The sequence below is a fragment of the Seriola dumerili genome, unplaced genomic scaffold, assembly GCF_002260705.1.
Source record: "Seriola dumerili isolate Sdu_G_001 unplaced genomic scaffold, Sdu_1.0 BDQW01000138.1, whole genome shotgun sequence".
Taxonomy (NCBI): Eukaryota; Metazoa; Chordata; class Actinopteri; order Carangiformes; family Carangidae; genus Seriola; species Seriola dumerili.
In genome coordinates, this window is record NW_019174393.1 from 19,748,543 (window position 1) to 19,766,042 (window position 17,500).

At 41.9% G+C, this 17,500-nt stretch overlaps 1 protein-coding gene across 2 annotated transcripts in view; it reads left to right on the forward strand.

The window, feature by feature from the left end:
- The first annotated feature begins 7,074 nt into the window (after positions 1-7,074).
- chst11 (carbohydrate sulfotransferase 11) overlaps positions 7,075-17,500 on the forward strand; it is a 96,094-nt gene continuing 85,668 nt past the window's right edge. The window contains exon 1 of one of the 2 annotated variants that reach the window (XM_022749712.1): positions 7,075-7,192. In XM_022749712.1, the coding sequence (XP_022605433.1) occupies positions 7,075-7,192 (118 nt within the window). The remainder of the gene's footprint in view (positions 7,193-17,500) is intronic. The other variant, XM_022749711.1, reaches the window with a different exon arrangement.

Sequence of the window (17,500 nt, forward strand, 5' to 3'; positions counted from 1 at the left end):
ATAAAGAAAGAGAAAAGGAGGTGTTATGTTACAGCTGTTCAGTAGTTGTGTGTTGAATGTTTAGATTCTTTATTATAAAATGGTTGAAACTGTAAAGATGTGAAATGGAGTTAACAAAAAAAGAAACTCAGGTTACACTTTTCATTTTTCCAAAAATTAAGCTTTTTACTCTAAGATGCACATTTTTCAGAAGTTCTCTTTTCCATACAAAGCATATTAGAGAGTTTATTTATTCATTTATTTTTATGAGAGGTCTCTAGTTTTTTGTTTATTGGTATCTTGGAAAAACAGATATCAGGAGTGACTTGAAGCACTCAAGCCTTATGGATGTGATTTGCTTAGGTAGAGTTTAAGTCTGTTGTATTTCACAAACAAGATCATGTCTTTTTGGTGTCATTTTGATTGATTGATTTGAATAACTTCAATCCAGACATGCATTCATAGAATAAGTGAGAAATAATTAATTTTCTGTTTTACAAAATGAGAACACTGGAGAAATGTCTACTTCAAATTTATGCAATAATAATTTATTCCAAGGGCAATAACATTATCTGTGTTAATGTGAATTTATGTCATTTTATTTGGAATTTAATTGGGTCTGACTAAAACTTTCTCTGTTGAGATTTCTGGAAACTTCACATAAAATAATTTCCATAAAAGAGCTGATTTGGGATCTGAGGTCAGTACTTATTACACATACTATCTGATAGGTCTTTTCCACCAATTAAGAGCTCAGGAATTTCTCTGTTCAAAGGACCATATAATAATAAACAATGCACTTGTGATGAGGAACAGCAACTTTTGATGATATACTTTTTATAACACTGTTACATTTGTTTAATGCTTGTTATTCCAAGTGGTGTTGCCATACATAGCTGTATCCCCAGCAACCTCTGTAGTCTCATTTAGATACTTGTTAGCAACCACCTTTTTTAAGACACATAAAAGTAAAAATAAAATCACAAGTGAGGTATTTACTGATGTATTTGATGTTGTAGAATAAAAGTGAATAAAAGTGAAAATAAATAAAACCTCTTGCTATGGAGTCCAGCCTTAGAGATAGGGTAAGGAGCCAGTTGAGGTGGTATGGACATTTTCTTAGGATGCCTCCAGGGTGCCTTCCATTTGAGGTCTTCCAAGCAGGTCCACCTGGCAGGACGCCTTGAGGTAGACCCAGAGCACACCAGAGAGATTATTTCTCATCTGGTCTGGGAACGCCTCGGGATACTCCAGGAGGAGCTGGAGAATGTTTCTGGGAAGAGGAACGTCTGGAATACTTTGCTTGATCTGTTGTCACTCAGACCCAACCTTGGATAATCTGAAGAAAATGGAAGAATGGACAACAACAAGTACTGAGCAAATAACAGGAACCCATTGCAGTATAAAGCAGTTCAGTATAACAACACACCATGGCCTTGAGCTGACTTACATCTCTCTACTTTAAGTTTTCATTACATTGCAGGAATTTATTCATTCATTTATATTTTAATATCTGTGCCTTAATATATATTTCACTCAGGACTGCATATGATTAGGTATCAGTATCTAACCATCTAATGCAGGAACCTATAGTCATGCCCAACAAACTGAAGGCTCTCTCACATGCTCATGAGTGAATGCCATGTACAGATTTTTTAATCATGATGCCACAAATTATACAAAATCTCCCACCCCATTAATCCACCCACGCCTTTGTTCTATTCTTGTTTTTTAGCTCTTTCCACAATTGACTGGAGATAGCTCTTCCCAGCTGGTGATAACTGTGTAATGTTTTCTGCCAATAACTGTCATGGATTATCTTTGTATAAATTATACTGTGATCCCTGACATGCTTCTTGTTCCCAGTCTGCAGACTGTGATCTGAAATTCCCCGCAGCCATCACACTGTAACCACTAGATAAGATTCTAATGTTGACTCAATTGTTTTTGTTTTTGTGAGTAACTCCTACAGTATCTTTAGGACTTGACTCTGGGCTCAGGCTTGAGAACTGAGCGCTTTGGACTTGATTAGGACATATGTTTTCTAACTGACTCACACTGACTAACAGGGACCCCACTCCAACATGATGATGGTGACTCTGACTTGTGCACTGGGAAACTAATGAGAGACTCCTGACATGGCCATCATGAATCAAGTTTGCATTCAAACTTGAGAACTCAGGAGACGTGAACATTGTGGAGACTAGGATTCTCACATGTACAGGAGCTCAATTAAGGTATCATCTTTCTCCTCTGTGGGACTACTTTACATCTTATCTAACCTTAACCTGATGTATAAAATTTGGTAGGCTTCCGAAACACATGGAGATCTTATCTTATCTTATCTTATCTTATCTTACTGACTCAGGCTTGCAAAATAAGTTGTACATGTCATAAAAAGACCATGGTGACTGACGTAGGAACTTGTTGAGCTCTCAGGGCCACCATAGAACAGGGACTCGAAGTGGACATGAACTTTATGATTCTAGATCACAAATCAAGGGAGTGTGAGTCAACATGCTTGGACTCACTTACACATTGGGTAATTGGGACACAGTTACACATGACTGTAATGACTCACATTACAGAGGTGAGTTATTGGCAGTTCTGGCTTCATGTTCATCGGGCTCCAAGTGGACAGAACCTTGACAAATCTAACAGGACGCTGGTACCTTCTTAAACATCAACAACTTAGAGCTCATCCTTTGGCCAACTGTCTGGAACAGTGCTGTACATTCATTATACATTCGCCCTGTAAGACTACGTTACTGCGTGCTGACAAAGGGCCAATCGCCCTGCAGTCAGGTTCTAGACGACCTAATACAATTTCTGCCACTACAGTTGGACTAAATAATATCATGATTGTACTGCAATGAAAACAATACCAGCCACACACTGTCACTGCTGGTTAAAATGTCTTTAACTTTGATTGCAAACACTGCTCCGAGGCTTGCTTACATTAGATGGCCTACAGTCTATTGTGTATGTCCATCACATCCTTGTTGGTTTGTTCCAACATATGGCCACAGTCTGTGTTGTCATTTCCTCCTTATATACACTCCTTAATACACTGAATCATCTTGCAGGTTTTCTGACTGATAGTCTGCATTTGGCACAAATCATTTAGATTGGTAACTTCCTGACTTCTATGCATCTATTAAAGCTGATAAAGACTGCTAATGGTCAGTCACCATTATATATTTACATATATATACAGGTGTTTTTAATTGAATAAGTTACTTCAGATTTTAAAGCCACTTTGTGTAGATTGGGTGATTTTAGCATTATGTGATTGAAGCATCTTGCAAATTAAAGCTACACTGATCCAACATTTTGATCAACCATTAGTTTGTCAACCAACAGCTAGTCTTTGTGTCTGCCTGTACATTACTGGCTCGGCAGCAAAAAGAAGATGGTTTATTAGTTTGTTCAGTGGAAACAGCCGTCCTCTGCTGCTGTAACTGGTGTGAATGAGTGTGGCATTGTGGGTCGCAAAAGAAAAAGGTTAGGTGAGGTTAAAGACACAAAAAATCTGAGGAATATGGCAGTGTGTGATCATTCTTTGCTCATCCATCCCTGTGATTTTCCAATTACGCATAGTCATTTGATTCATTGGTGATATTCTGGCGGCCAGACCTTTGACCTACTGGGCCTGGTCAGGCACAAGCCTAAAAACACTACATGGAGCCACCACCCTCACACGTGGAGCTCACCAGCTGCAGGATAGGCATTGGGATCAGATGTGCTGCAGGCAAGGGCAGAGACCTAGGCATGCTGACACCTGCCATCATAGACTGGTTCTTAGGATGCAGAATGTCACCTCTCTGGTGTGAAAGGAACTGGAGCTAGTGCAAGAGGTGGAGCAGGACCAACTATATCTAGAGTTGGACCTACTTCCTCACACAGACTGGTTCTGGAACCAAACTTGTGGACAGGGACTGAACATCTTTTCTAGAGTTACCAGAGGTACGAAGTGCCAGGTGGGTGTGGGAAGACTCATGGGCCCCTGGCTGAGTGTAAGAGAGTGTAAGAACTTGACTGTCTCAGAGTATCTGGCCTTCTTGGAGTCTCTGGGTGGGATATGGAAAAGGATACTGCCTCAGGACTCTATAGGTCTGCTGGGAGACTACAACATTCTCGTGCGAAAAACCTGGAGAGGTGTGAGAGGAATGGTTCGATCTGAACCTGAGTGGTGCTTTGTTATTGGATCTGTGTGCTAGCCATAGATTGGCCATAGCAAAGATCATTTTCAAGTATTATCTGATCTGAGGCCATATGCCTTGAGCAGCCCAGTGAAGAGAGGAACAGAGCCGTCAGCGATCACCACCTGGTGTTGAGTTGGATCAAATGCCAGGGGTAGCCAGTAGCGAGGGTGGACTGGTCATTTGTGATTTCACTGGGTGGTGGACACCATCAGTGAAGGAGGCCATTAAACTGAAGAAGAAGAGACAGACACGTGAGGACTGAGGTGTGTGTTTGTGTTTGTGTCTGTGCTGCTTTATAAGTTTGTTTAAATTTTCATTCATTCACACTCTTTGTTTCCAGCATAACTTGGAAATATACAGCCCCACTGATGCGTTTTATGGCTCTCAACTTTAAGGAAGATGAGCTTTAATGTTATGCCTTTGAAAGCCTCTGTAAGCTTTATTATAGCAGAGTATTTAAAGGCTCCAGGAGAGAGATAAGACTCTGGGATTTGATGCATTTACATAAAGAAAAAGCTCCGGCTTATGTTTGTATTACTATGGCACGAGCCTCAGCTTTAATAACATGGAATGAACTAGACAGGGATTATGGAATTAGCTAAATTAATGGTGTTTATTGGTGAATGCTCTCACTTTAATTGGTGCATATGTTGTCATTATTGAGACATTAGGCCAGAGTTCCTGATGCACCCTCTCTTTTAAATTCTCTCTGAGCACAGCGACCGCCTAAAACAACTGTTGAATATTCATCTGGATCATGAAGTGAAGTGTCTGATACAGATGACTCCAGGGGCTGGAGGGCAGATGTTTCTTAAAAGCATGCTAAGTTTTCCCTGCTACCTCAGCTCAATCAATTTACATTTGCACTGTCCATCCGCGCGTGCACAACAAGGGCATCATTTTAATTCTCGGGGTGTGTGTTGCTGCTTGTCACGAGTCCAGAGGTTCCCATCAACTCCACGTTAATGCATGTGCTGCTGTGCATTGTGCATTGCATACATTACAGCGCAACAATTAGATGCACATTCTCTGAGGTTATCCTCTAGACCACCTTCAGATTCTCCCTCGGTCAGACCTGCTTGTGTAAGTAAGACAGATATCCCAATTAGAAAAAGTGCACAGGACTCTCTTGTCCATTAGAGCACAATTTGATCAAAGCAAAGCAGTTTCTATGACTATTACAGGCCTTACAGCAATTTGAAGATGCTGCATACAGGCCAATTTGTCACTGTCTGCTCGTCTTGGACAGGACCCATCTGACCTCTGTGCAGCGTGTGCTCTTTTACCACTAGGTGGCAGTGGAGCTGCGTGTGGAGCATGTAAATGATACTCACTGCATTTTGACAAACTGGGAGGAAAGAAAAGTAAAACTGAGACTGAGACTTTCTTTTCATTTAAACAAATACTGATATAATGTCCAACCATTCAACCACTGGCATTACTGCTGTAGGATTACTACTAGGCCTACCACCATTACTAGTGCTCTTACTATGACATATCCCACCACCACTGCTATTACTGTTACTACTCATGTGTGGAAGAATTATCTGCAACATTCTTAAATCTTAATTTGAAGATTAATTAGTAACATTATGTGTCTCATATAAAGTATTATAAAATCAAAATGCTCAAAGAACTGAATTCCATACATTTTTAGTGTGTGTACCTGGGTTGTTCTTCAGTGGAAAGTAACTATGTCGTACTGTGCTTGTGTTTCCATGCTATGATACTTTACACTTCTGCTCCACTGTATTTCAAATGGAAATAATGTACTTTTAAATCCACTCCATTTATTTGACAGCTGTAGTTACTTTATAGATTCAAATCTTTAGTCCCAAACTGCCCAACACTGTATAAAAATATAGTTAATATGAACTGTACCTACCACAGCTTCAAATTTAAATAGCTACTTACACATTAATGCATCAATAATAGTATTCAGTCTCCTACAGGACTTCTATTAAATTTTGGTGTTTCCTTTTACTTACTTCTGTCAGAGCTGCAGTTACTTTACATATTAAAAATTTCCTCACAAAACACAGGCCCATCTCATCAATTGACTGCATTATCATAGATGCAACTGTCAAGCACCCCCAGCTTAAAATGCTGCATATACATGAATGCCTCAATAATTATAATCCAATAATAAAGTATAGTGTATAATAAAGTAACATAGGGGCCATTTTTTCTTTATGTTGAAGTACTTTTTTATGATTTTACTTTTGGTAAAACTTTGAATCCAGATTTGGAGTTTGGGAAAGTTTTGCATTAGTTTACTGTTTTGCTAAAAATGGTGAATATTTCTGCCTCTGCACTCAAGTAAGTTACTGCTGTTGACAGCCATATTTGCTATTACTAAAATACAGTATTTTGAATGTGCCACTATAAACAAATGAGATTGTACTTCCTTATTGTAGTTACTTCCATTCAGTGTCCATATCACTTATCCTCATAGTAGCCTACTTTTAGTACAATTTCCTGATTTTTCTGATTTTGTTTTAATAATAAAAGTAGCCGCTGCAGCAGAGCAGTGTAATGCAGCTCACCTCTGTATATTGGTACCAACAGAACAGACACATTTTTTGTTTAGAGTTTGTATCTTTCAAAAACATTTTTTGAAAAGAACCTTTTTTAATGTGATGCTCTGGAAAAGAAGCGCACATCTGGACGCGCTCATTTCCTCCGAGCGGGGGTGCACCTCACGCCGCCCTCTCCCTCTCCCCCACCCCCCTGCAGCACAGCAGTGGTACGCTCCGTGTTGGATGCTTTAGCTCATTGACCGGCGGACAATCCTCATCAGTACCAGCAGAGCCCCGGAGCTTCCGACAAACCGGCCCTTCATTCCCCCACAAAGCGAGCGAGCAGCCGCCTCCAGCCTCTCCGCCCCGCCATGAAACAGACTCTGAGCGAACTGTTGAGGATGAGTAGGATTTGCCGGATGGTTTTTGCCACTTGTTTGGGATCCTTTATTCTGGTCATCTTTTATTTCCAAAGTATGTTCCAACCAGGTAGGATCCCTCTCCGCTCCTCTCTCTGGGATATGTGTGTGTGTGTGTGTGTGTGTGTTTGGTGTGTGTGTGTGTGTGTGTGTGTGTGCGTGGTGTGTGTGTGGTGTTGTTGTGTGTGTGTGTGTGTGCGCGCGCGCGTAGCTATGTGTGTACTGATGTATGGAGTCTGGTCTGGCAGCCTCCTGGCATGTTGACAGATCGATTTGTTCAGGCTGTACAGTAACGCAGCAGATGAATAATTGATATACTGTGTCGTGTAAAAGCGTAAATCATCCCGCAGGTGTGCTCTGGCTCAGATCACTCTCTTCCATGCTGTAATTACAACACCCTGGATTGATCGTCTTGTCACACTGATTCTCCGGGTTTCGCTGAGCGGTTCTTTTTCTTTGTGGAGGTGTGCGTTTGGTTTGGGTGTGATTGGACGGAGCGAGCAACCAGGCGCCGTTCGCTCGATCCCCTCAGCTGACAAGTGGCACGGAGAGATGGTGAGCGAGGCTTTTTGTCTCCAGAAACGTGGCATGGCGAGGGGGATTCACGGTGCACGGGCGGCAGCGGGCTTTGGCAAAGTGCGCACTTTTCAGCCTGAAGATCCAAAAATAGATCCACCTGGAGGTTCCCACCATCTGGACCAAGAGGAAAGACTGAGTGGAGAAATGAATTTGGAGTCCAGTCTAAAAATAAACCATCTTTAGGGAGAATTTAAAGCCGATGTCCTGTCTGATCTTTGCACGTTTCATTTACCACACAGCAACGAAAACCCACTTTATAACCCACTCTGTATCAGTGAGACTCCGGGGGAAGAAGGCGCATCAAAGTGTGTGAGGTTAGATTTGATTTGTTGCCTCTGCGCCACGATCAAAGAAACCTGCGGTTGGAAAGCAAAAGCGCAGCTAGTGGACAGTGGTAGACTCAGTGCTGACCTACTGTACAACAGGTTTACTGTACGGGGGGGGGGGTTTCTGTGTATTTTGCTTTCCATGAAGACAAACTGGATCATTTCCAGCACAAATTATTCTCACGTTCTGCTGTTGGAGACGGACTCTGATTCTGCTGGGCTCAGTGCCGGAATCACTCCTGTCATACTCCAGGTTGCATCCTCCATCTGTCACTGGTGGCTCTTCAGTGTCAAGGTGCAGAAAACACACAGGACTGTGTGTCAATCTATAGGTGAGGATAAAAGATGGGGGAGATGAATCTGAGAACAGGAACCTCGGATGAAGCTGAACAGAGGGGCTGCCACATCTCTGATTCAGGAGGCATTTCTCTCTAGATGAACCAGCTCTGTGTGAGTCACCTGTGTTGTTGCTGGCAACGACTGATGTTTCTAATCCCCACAAAGACAATCACAATGATGCACTAACTGCAGGGAACTTCTGAACCGCTGTTTGGAAAGGGTTAGATCAGACAGCTCCAAACCTTCTGCATGTCAGCAGCCTCCGAGCAGATCGATCACTCCATCACATTTAGCCCTTTGTTTGTTGACGCAGACTTTACACAGCTCACTGCTGCATGTGGTAGAGTCACTGTTTTTCCTTCAAGTATTGGAGTGGTAACCCTTCCCTCTGTCACAAACTGAGCTTGTTCATTTGATGCCTCAAGTAATGGTGCATCAAAACTCTGAGACAGACGCACACGTCACACATCCTGAGGTTTACCTCTAAGTTATTCACATACGGAAATGTACAGTGTGTTATCCTCATTGTGGCATTGATTCTGCGTCAGGTCAGTCACCATAGAGTGAACACAAACTCTTCACTCTCCGTTAGACGTCTTAGGAACAAGTGTTATAAAACTGCTATAAAAATGTGGGTGATTAGTGACAACAATCACAGATACAGGGCAGGTGAAAGTTCGTTGTATGTAACCAGGTTTTACAGCTGAGAAATAATGCATGATTTCCACAGGGAACCTCTGAAAGGTGTCATCGGTTCAAAACAATTGTTATAGGACATTCTCATGATATTGTGTTCTTGTAATATACACACTGGGTTATGTACAGATTTTTTTTTTTAATGGGGTAGCCAATTTCCTCATTTCCAGTCTTTATGCTAAGCTAAGATAATCTGCTGTAGCTTTATAGTCACTGTACAGACATGGCACATTTTCATTTAATATATAAAAAAGCTTGGATATCAAACTGTTGAGCAGTTCTTTTAAAGTTGTAGTTTTACCTGCTGAGGTTTTGAAATGAGATTTGTCTCTGACATTTCTGCTTTCAACTAAAATCATTTTAGGTGAAAGGAATTTAATTAACAGTGTTCACAGCATTTAAAAAATAATATTATGACATTTTGTGGCAACATCTTTTTTCCCAATTTTCTTTGGAACTAACAGTCCCACGGAAAACAGTTGGCAGAGTGTTGGGTGGGTGATCTAGAGTAACAGTTTCACTGATTCTGATGCTCAATTCTCAGCGAGAACACTAATGATAGTTCATTGACCTCCACTGACCTGTGTGAAAAATAGTGAGTGAGAAAATCCAGCGATGAGCCGAGACATGATGATACATGAAGAGCTGAATAAGCTCCGGGATGCACTATACAGTGAGAGAACGGTAGGTTCTCGTAGTAAGAGTGTTGGATGTTGGAGAAATGTGCAGGTGTAAAGACCTGGGCCACTTTGACCAGGTACAGATCATTATGAGCAGACTACTGGGTCACAGTGTCTCTGAAACAGTGGTCTGAGGAGGGATGATCCACCAACCAGAGACAGGGTGTTGGGGGATGTGCTGGAACAAGTCTTACACAAGGTGGCTCCGTCCTTTAAGTCCATCAGGACTTTAAGTCCAACTTACAAGATCTGCTGCTGACGTCTTGGTGCCAGATACCACAGGGTCCCCACAGGTCTTATAGAGTCCCTGTCTCGGCAGGCAGCAGAGCTGTTGTGGTGGCAAACTAAAATGCTCTGATTCATCAGTGTATATGTTGTATATTGTGTATATATATTTTTTTTTTGGGTGAAATGACCCTTTCAGACTTCGAGGCCCCTCCACCTGAGAGGGCCCTGTACTCAGATATGATTTAGTTGAGGATTACATAACTGTATCCTGTCACAGGAACAATGCACAGAGTGAGACCTCTCTTGTACTGTGCATCATTAAATCAGCTTCCAGGGAGAGAATTGATTGTAAAAATGTAACCGAGACTCAATTAAACCCCTGTCAACGACCCCTGGATTCTGCTCTCAGAGTTGTGCCAATCGCCACAGGCTTTGCATCAGCTTCCTTCCAATACACACAAACATACACACACACATATACACACACACTCACACTCACACACACAGACAGGTCACAAAGTGGATGTTTTATTTCGTCATGGCGATGACAGGGTGCTGGCTCCAGGATGCTCTGATTGAAGAAGAGATGTCTAAAGATGAGTGTTTGTGCAGGAGCTTGGATATAACTGTTAATGATGCAGTGTGTATTTAGGTGTGATTACACAGGTGAGACAATGAGTTGTGTGTGTGAGTGTGTTTAATGTTGTTGACTTCCCTTATAACCCCTCATCTTATCTCTGCCTGTTTACCGTCTTTCTTAAATGACTTCATCACTGTTTCGCAATCTCCCTATCTTGATTTTCCCTGTTTTCACTCTCCCTATTCTTCCCTTTCTTTTTCCCGCACACACAAACACACACACACACACACACACACACCCACACACACACACACACACACCCACACACACACACACACACACCCACACACACACACACACACACCCACACACACACACACACACACGCACACACGCACACACACATTCAGACACAACCATGCGCAGCAGCACCATTGTTGTCCATCAGATAAAGTTCCAGGCAGCGTCTCCCTGGTTCAGGCATGTTTAGCAGGCCTGGGAATACTGTCTGGCCTCCCAATGCAAACTCTCACCTCTCCTCCAGGACTTGTGGGGTCATGACCTCTTGTAAAAGGGACAGAGGAGGAGGGGGCACAGTGGTATCACACTCTGGCCTTAACTAACACACATATCTCAAAACTTAAAGGCTGGTTTAAACTGTGTTTAAACTGCAAAATGTCAGATTTATGACCAAAAAGAAGCCGCACTGCTGTGACTTTGCTTTTACTTCTCTACATCTTGTGTGGAAGCCGCAGAGCGAGCAGAGGTGGAGTAACTGAGGACACTGATTTTAGCCTGCAGTGCTGTATTAGATTTTTTATGGAGTGATGTGTCACTTGTTGTTAAAGCAGACAGACTGCATGGCAGCAGGGAAACATTCTGTAAGCTTGTTATCATGCTCAGTGTCTAGTCAGGCTGTTTGTACCTGTCTGGTTAAGGTATATTCCAACTTTTTGTTAAACAGTAAGCTTGGTGTGGTGACAAACAGGAGTAAGTGAGTGAGAAAATTATAATTTTCACTCCACAAGAATAAAGTATAAAGTTTTTTCATTGTACTGGAAAAATACCTGACATGAAAAAGAGTTATTTTAATTTATTATGCATTACATTTTAAATATAAAGATGTTATTGTAAACTTGTAACCCAGTGACAAACCCAAGGCATCAGACAATACAAGACAATAAGACAATATCAGTAACAGGTTGGATTTGAACCCAGGCCGCTGCAGTTATGACGAAGCCTTCATGGTATGTGCTCTACCAGGTGAGCCACCGGGCGCCCCTATAAAGGTCAAATCTACTGGCACAAACAATGTCTCCTACAGTTGAAAAAACCCTTGTATGATTAATGACTATGACTATGGTTGAACGTCATAAAGCTGGATTACATTCGTTAGGATCACGATGTGAACTGAACCGGACATCCTGTACAGAACAGCACAAACACATGTACTGTTACATGGTTTCAGTCTAGTGTCAGCTGGTTTCAATCTATTATCAGATGGTTTCAGTCTAATGTCAGCTGGTTTCAATCTAGTATCAGCTGGTTTCAGTCAACTGTCAGCTGGTTTCAGTCTATTATCAGCTGGTTTCAGTCTAGTGTCAGCTGGTTTCAATCTAGTATCAGCTGGTTTCAGCATAGTGTCAGCTGGTTTCAATTTAGTATCAGCTGGTTTCAGTCAACTGTCAGCTGGTTTCAGTCAACTGTCAGCTGGTTTCAATCTAGTGTCAGCTGGTTTCAGCTGGTTTCAATCTAGTATCAGCTGGTTTCAGTCAAGTGTCAGCTGGTTTCAGTCTAATGTCAGTTGGTTTCAGTCTATTATCAGCTGGTTTCAGTCTAGTGTCAGCTGGTTTCAGTCAAGTGTCAGCTAGTTTCAATCTATTATCAGCTGGTTTCAGTCAAGTGTCAGCTGGTTTCAGTCAAGTGTCAGCTGGTTTCAGTCTAGTGTCAGCTGGTTTCAGTCTTTTATCAGCTGGTTTCAGTCTAATGTCAGCTGGTTTCAGTCTAGTATCAGCTGGTTTCAGTCTAGGGTAAGCTGGTTTCAGTCTTGTTTCTGACATTATCCTGCCAAATCATTTTGAAAGAGCAACGGCCAATGGAAAAAGTCCAACCCTCGGCCGACCAATGGTGTAACTTCATCACTCAGTCACTCATGGACATTCAGGGATGTAGAACTGCACCAAAAAAAAATGTGTTAATTATTATGCAGTTGGACTCCACTGACCAGAGTTGGCTTGTGAAGCAGGTTCTGTGTGCAGTCACTGAGGCTAAGCTAACCCTCTAGTCAGTAAATCCCTCCCAAATACAAGTTAAATCACAAAGTACTATGTATTTCTACAAGTGTTAAATACAGAGACTGTGATGTTTGGCCCTGGAGGCTTTGCATTTTATTTAAGGCATTTTTGACAGAGATAAGCTGAGTAACCAAAGTGATTTAATTAATTACTTGTGCAGATTTATAATTAGAAAAGTAATGAAATTACTTTTTCAATGAGTTTCGAGTAGGTGATTAATCGATTAGCTGATTGATGTCTCTTTGTTATGAGATAACAAACTGAAAATCTTAAGGTTTTGGACTGTTTTTTTGCTGATCAAAACAGAGCATTTGAAGATATTAGTGGTTAGTCCTGGCATCTTCTCATAAACTGGTCTTTAAATATGCTGAGAGTCATCCACCACAGGCTGGTGATTTTGGGCCAAACCTCTCATCACATTTCGGTTACCAAAGTCCTTTAAGAGCCTTGTTCCAAACTGAAATTCAAACATTTGGAAAAAAGGGAGAGCTAATCTGACAAAAGAACGGCTGGCGTCATCAAAAGCTCACATTAGAGTACGACTGGAGTCATTTAAGATACTTACTGACGGCAGTTGTGTACGCTCACATGAAATATTGAGTCATGAATTTAAGACAGCAAAAGCTTTCTCCAAAATGAACATGTGGTTTTAGAAAGCAAACAGAAAACATCGCTACAGACACACAATCACAAAGAGTCTGGTGGTGAGACACGGGTCATTCAGGCCAAAAGGAGGTTGTCACGCCCTTTTGTTCTATTTCAGCCTGAAGGGCTGGCTTGTTTATTTTAGCCGCTGCTCATTGACAGCCCTGAAGCAAGGACCTGTGCCACCTCCATCTTGTCTCTCTGAATTCACTTTGAGTCCAGGGTCACTTGGCGCCTGTGACAGATCCAGACTGCCTCATCAGGCCGAGGCTCTGCTGCTCCTTTAAAGGCAGAATAGCTGCTGAGATCAGCGCAGCTAATAAGGCAGTTTACTCTGTGGGCTGCTTGTTTGGTTTCTTTGTGAAGTGCCGCTGGGATATTTTGGAGTCTGTGTGTGTGTGAGCTCTGTTCGTGTAACCATGCTTGTACACCCAGGCCTCGAAGTTGCATGCTTACATTTTTACATCTCTGTCAAAGCTCTCAGAGTGGTCAGCTGCACACAGAGCCTGACCTGAGTGACCTCATTTGAAATCCCAACATTATTTTTTTTCACTGTGTGCGTGAGGGAGAGATTTCCATAACAACGGTCATGCACTGGTTCAAAGGGAGGAATGGGGAATACTTGAGAAAGAATAAAATACGCCTGCCTGGAATTTCTGCAGGAAACTCTAAATTCCTCACCTTGGTTGGTCTGTGGTGGTGGTGTCAGTCGTGTCAGCTGTAACTGAAGTGCAAGGAGAGGGTCCTGAGTTACTGGGGTCACTGACCTCAAACATGGGAGCCTGTAATCCATGGTCATTTTTCACCATTATCATATATTTTATACCAAACAATTAATTAATAAGTTGTAAAAAAATGTAAAAAAAAGTAATCAACAGATTAAGATACTGAAAATAATCAGTAGTAGAGCTGCTTCTGATGAAGGATTTTCCAGGTCTACTGGTTAATTGAAGCCATTAGTCATCTACTCGTCACACATTTATGATATTAATTCAATTAGTTAAATGTATTTATATTTTTCTGGTGTGGGGGGCATCAGTAAATGGTTTTAGTCCAGGGCTAAGAATGAACAAATAAAGCTAACACTGCCACATTACAGAGAAAAAAAACTAATAATAAGCCTTTAAAATCAAAATTTTACAAGCGTACACACAAAGTAAGTCTCCTGTTAACAACACAAAAGTGCTAATGATCCAGAAACTAGCAAGAACATTAGACTGAGTGGCCATGCTAAGTGGCTAACATTACGCTACTTACATATTTCAAATATAGGGTTGCCATCCGTCCTGGTTTTCCTGGTATTGTTCTCTTTTATTTCTGTCCTGAAAACACTTGTAACAGTTACAATTCCTATACTTTCATTTGATTGGTTGCAGATATACAAAAGTTGACCTTGTTACCTAGCAACTACCGTGTACATCCACATCCACGACTCCACCGTGAATTCAGACAAAGAGGATTGAGGCGGGTGCCACCAAGAGTGTATCTGATGGCATCTGTATCTGAAATATCTGAAAACAAAGCTTCAGATTATTTTCTTTGTGTGGTGAAATGGAGGAGAGATGGATGAGGAGGACGTAGCATCAAATGTTTGTTGGTAAAGTTTACATGTCGCCTTCTTTGGATCGTCCTTCAGCCTCTCAAAATGATCCCACACTTAAATTGGGTCGACTAAGAATTGTCGTGTAGCGTTATGTTGACTATTAGGTGTCACCCTGACCGGTAGCTGTAGCATTGGGTTTTATAGTGACTGCTGTTACACAGATAATTTGATAGTTTTCACCATTTTGGACTTATTTCATTCTGTTAAAGGTCAGCTTTGTCATTGTTGGTTTGCAGGTCGTCAATGATGCTGATGTCTGTATGAGAGTCAGGGTTTCTGTGGTATTCTGTTACTGGTGTCACGTAGATGGTCCACCAGCTCCACTGTCTTTATAGACATAAAAGCTATTTGGTTCATTTTCACGCCTGTGTTCATCAAATGAAAAACTCTAGTTATCCTTAGTCAGATACTACAGTTATAAAGTGAAAGTGTCAGCAGAGCAGAGTCACATCACAGAGTCTGATCAGAGCAGAGTGGACTGATGAATGATAAGCCATGTTTAAGGGCGGTGAATGTTTGTCTGGTTCGCTGTGGAGGAGTGGTGTCTTTTTAAGGCTGTTTGCTGCTCCTCAGTTTCTCAGTATACCACAGGGACGTCCTGCTTCAGTGCTCCACACAGCCTGACTGATGTTATCAAAGTGAGAAGGGAGATGACCCAAACACATGAAATAAGATAGCCGCATCCTCTGTTTGTGTATGTGATCGCATTCATGCTTGTGGGTGTGTTTGTGCCTCGTTTCCCTGCCCCAGCCCATTCCTCTGCCACCCCCATATGTGTGTGTGTGTATGTGTGTGTGTGTGTGTGTTTGTGTGTGTGTGTGTGTATTGTGAGAGTGAATTGCGGATGTCCTGTTTGTGTGATCTTAGTGCTGCTGCTGTTTTCCTGCTCAGCTCTGCTGCTTAATCCTGGATCACACATCACAGCACAACATCAGCTGTGTCCCACCATCCACATCCACATCCACCAGGACACCCAGTTCAGCTGCCAGACACACACACACACACACACACACACACACACACACACACACACACACACAGTGTCCCATGGAGGGAAGACGATATGCATCAGCTGGTCAAACTAGGACAAACATTGGAACTGAAGTTGGTGTAAAAGAAACATGTTAGAGAACAAGATTGAGAATTTGTTATGTGACAGCTCCTCAAATTATTCTGAAGGGATAACTCCCTGGTGCACATTTTACATCTTAAACCACAGTCTGTGCAGATGCTGCTTCTTTCTCCTTCATATAATTTACACTTTTCCCCCCTCTGTAGACCTGGCCACAAAACCAGAAACATTCAGACACATTCTTTTCATCAGAATTATAAAGCCGTGTGTTCACATGGTTCCACTTTATAAATCTCACCAAGAAATTAGCAACAACAATTAGCCATTAATCAATGATGATAATGAATGAAACTCTGTGAAGTTGGTTTTATTTTATATTAAATTACCCGTTGTATTTTCACTTCACAGTAAGCATCATTTATGCATCTGACCCCAGGTGTTAAAACTCACATGAGCACTGTCCCTGGTGTCTAAATAAAGCTGTACTGAACATTTTCACCAAGAATACCTGTATGTCTAAAAAATAAAAAAACATCTCTTTAACAGATATAGACGATAAAACCAGAGATGATACTTATTCCATGACTACATGTGATGTGACGGTGATAGCTCTGACGGTCTGACACCCACTCACAGTCATACTTCATCATAGCCTTGTACATACTCTGACAAACCAACCAAACATGGCATACTCTGGTTAGCACCAGGCTTTAAATCATGTACGTCCTCCTGAAGAGCTGCTCTTGTGCTGCTCTACTCTCTGTGCTGTGGTTTGAGCCCGATGCTGAGGACTCCTCATTTACCAGACTGAGCTGTTAACCATCTGCATGAGTGTCTGGACTTCATTAGAGAGGCGATGAAAGGGCTGCCACAAAGAAAGAGACATGAACACACACACACGCACACACACCCACACACACACACACACACACACACACTCAGCTCAGATCTAAACCATCTTGTAAAAGGAGTTAACCTAGATTGGAAAGATTTTTCTACTCTTGTGAGGACACTCCCAGTTTTTACAACCATTAAGTCATTAACAGACAGAGTGAGACATTCCCATAGCACAAAGAACAAACAGGCTTATTCTGAGGAAAAACAATAGACAGACAGTCTGCTCTTCAGTGTGTGTGTGTGTGTGTGTGTGTGTGTGTGTGTGTATGTGTGTGTGTGCAATGAAACATGACTACCATCTGTCAGACTTCCATTTTCCACACTGACATCTGGACTCTCTCGTGTATGTGTGTGTGTGTGTGTGTGTGTGTGTGCGTTAGGAAACTGCTTGACACAGACTCCGACCAAAAGTGGATGTTGGGATTTTTAGAGCTGGCAG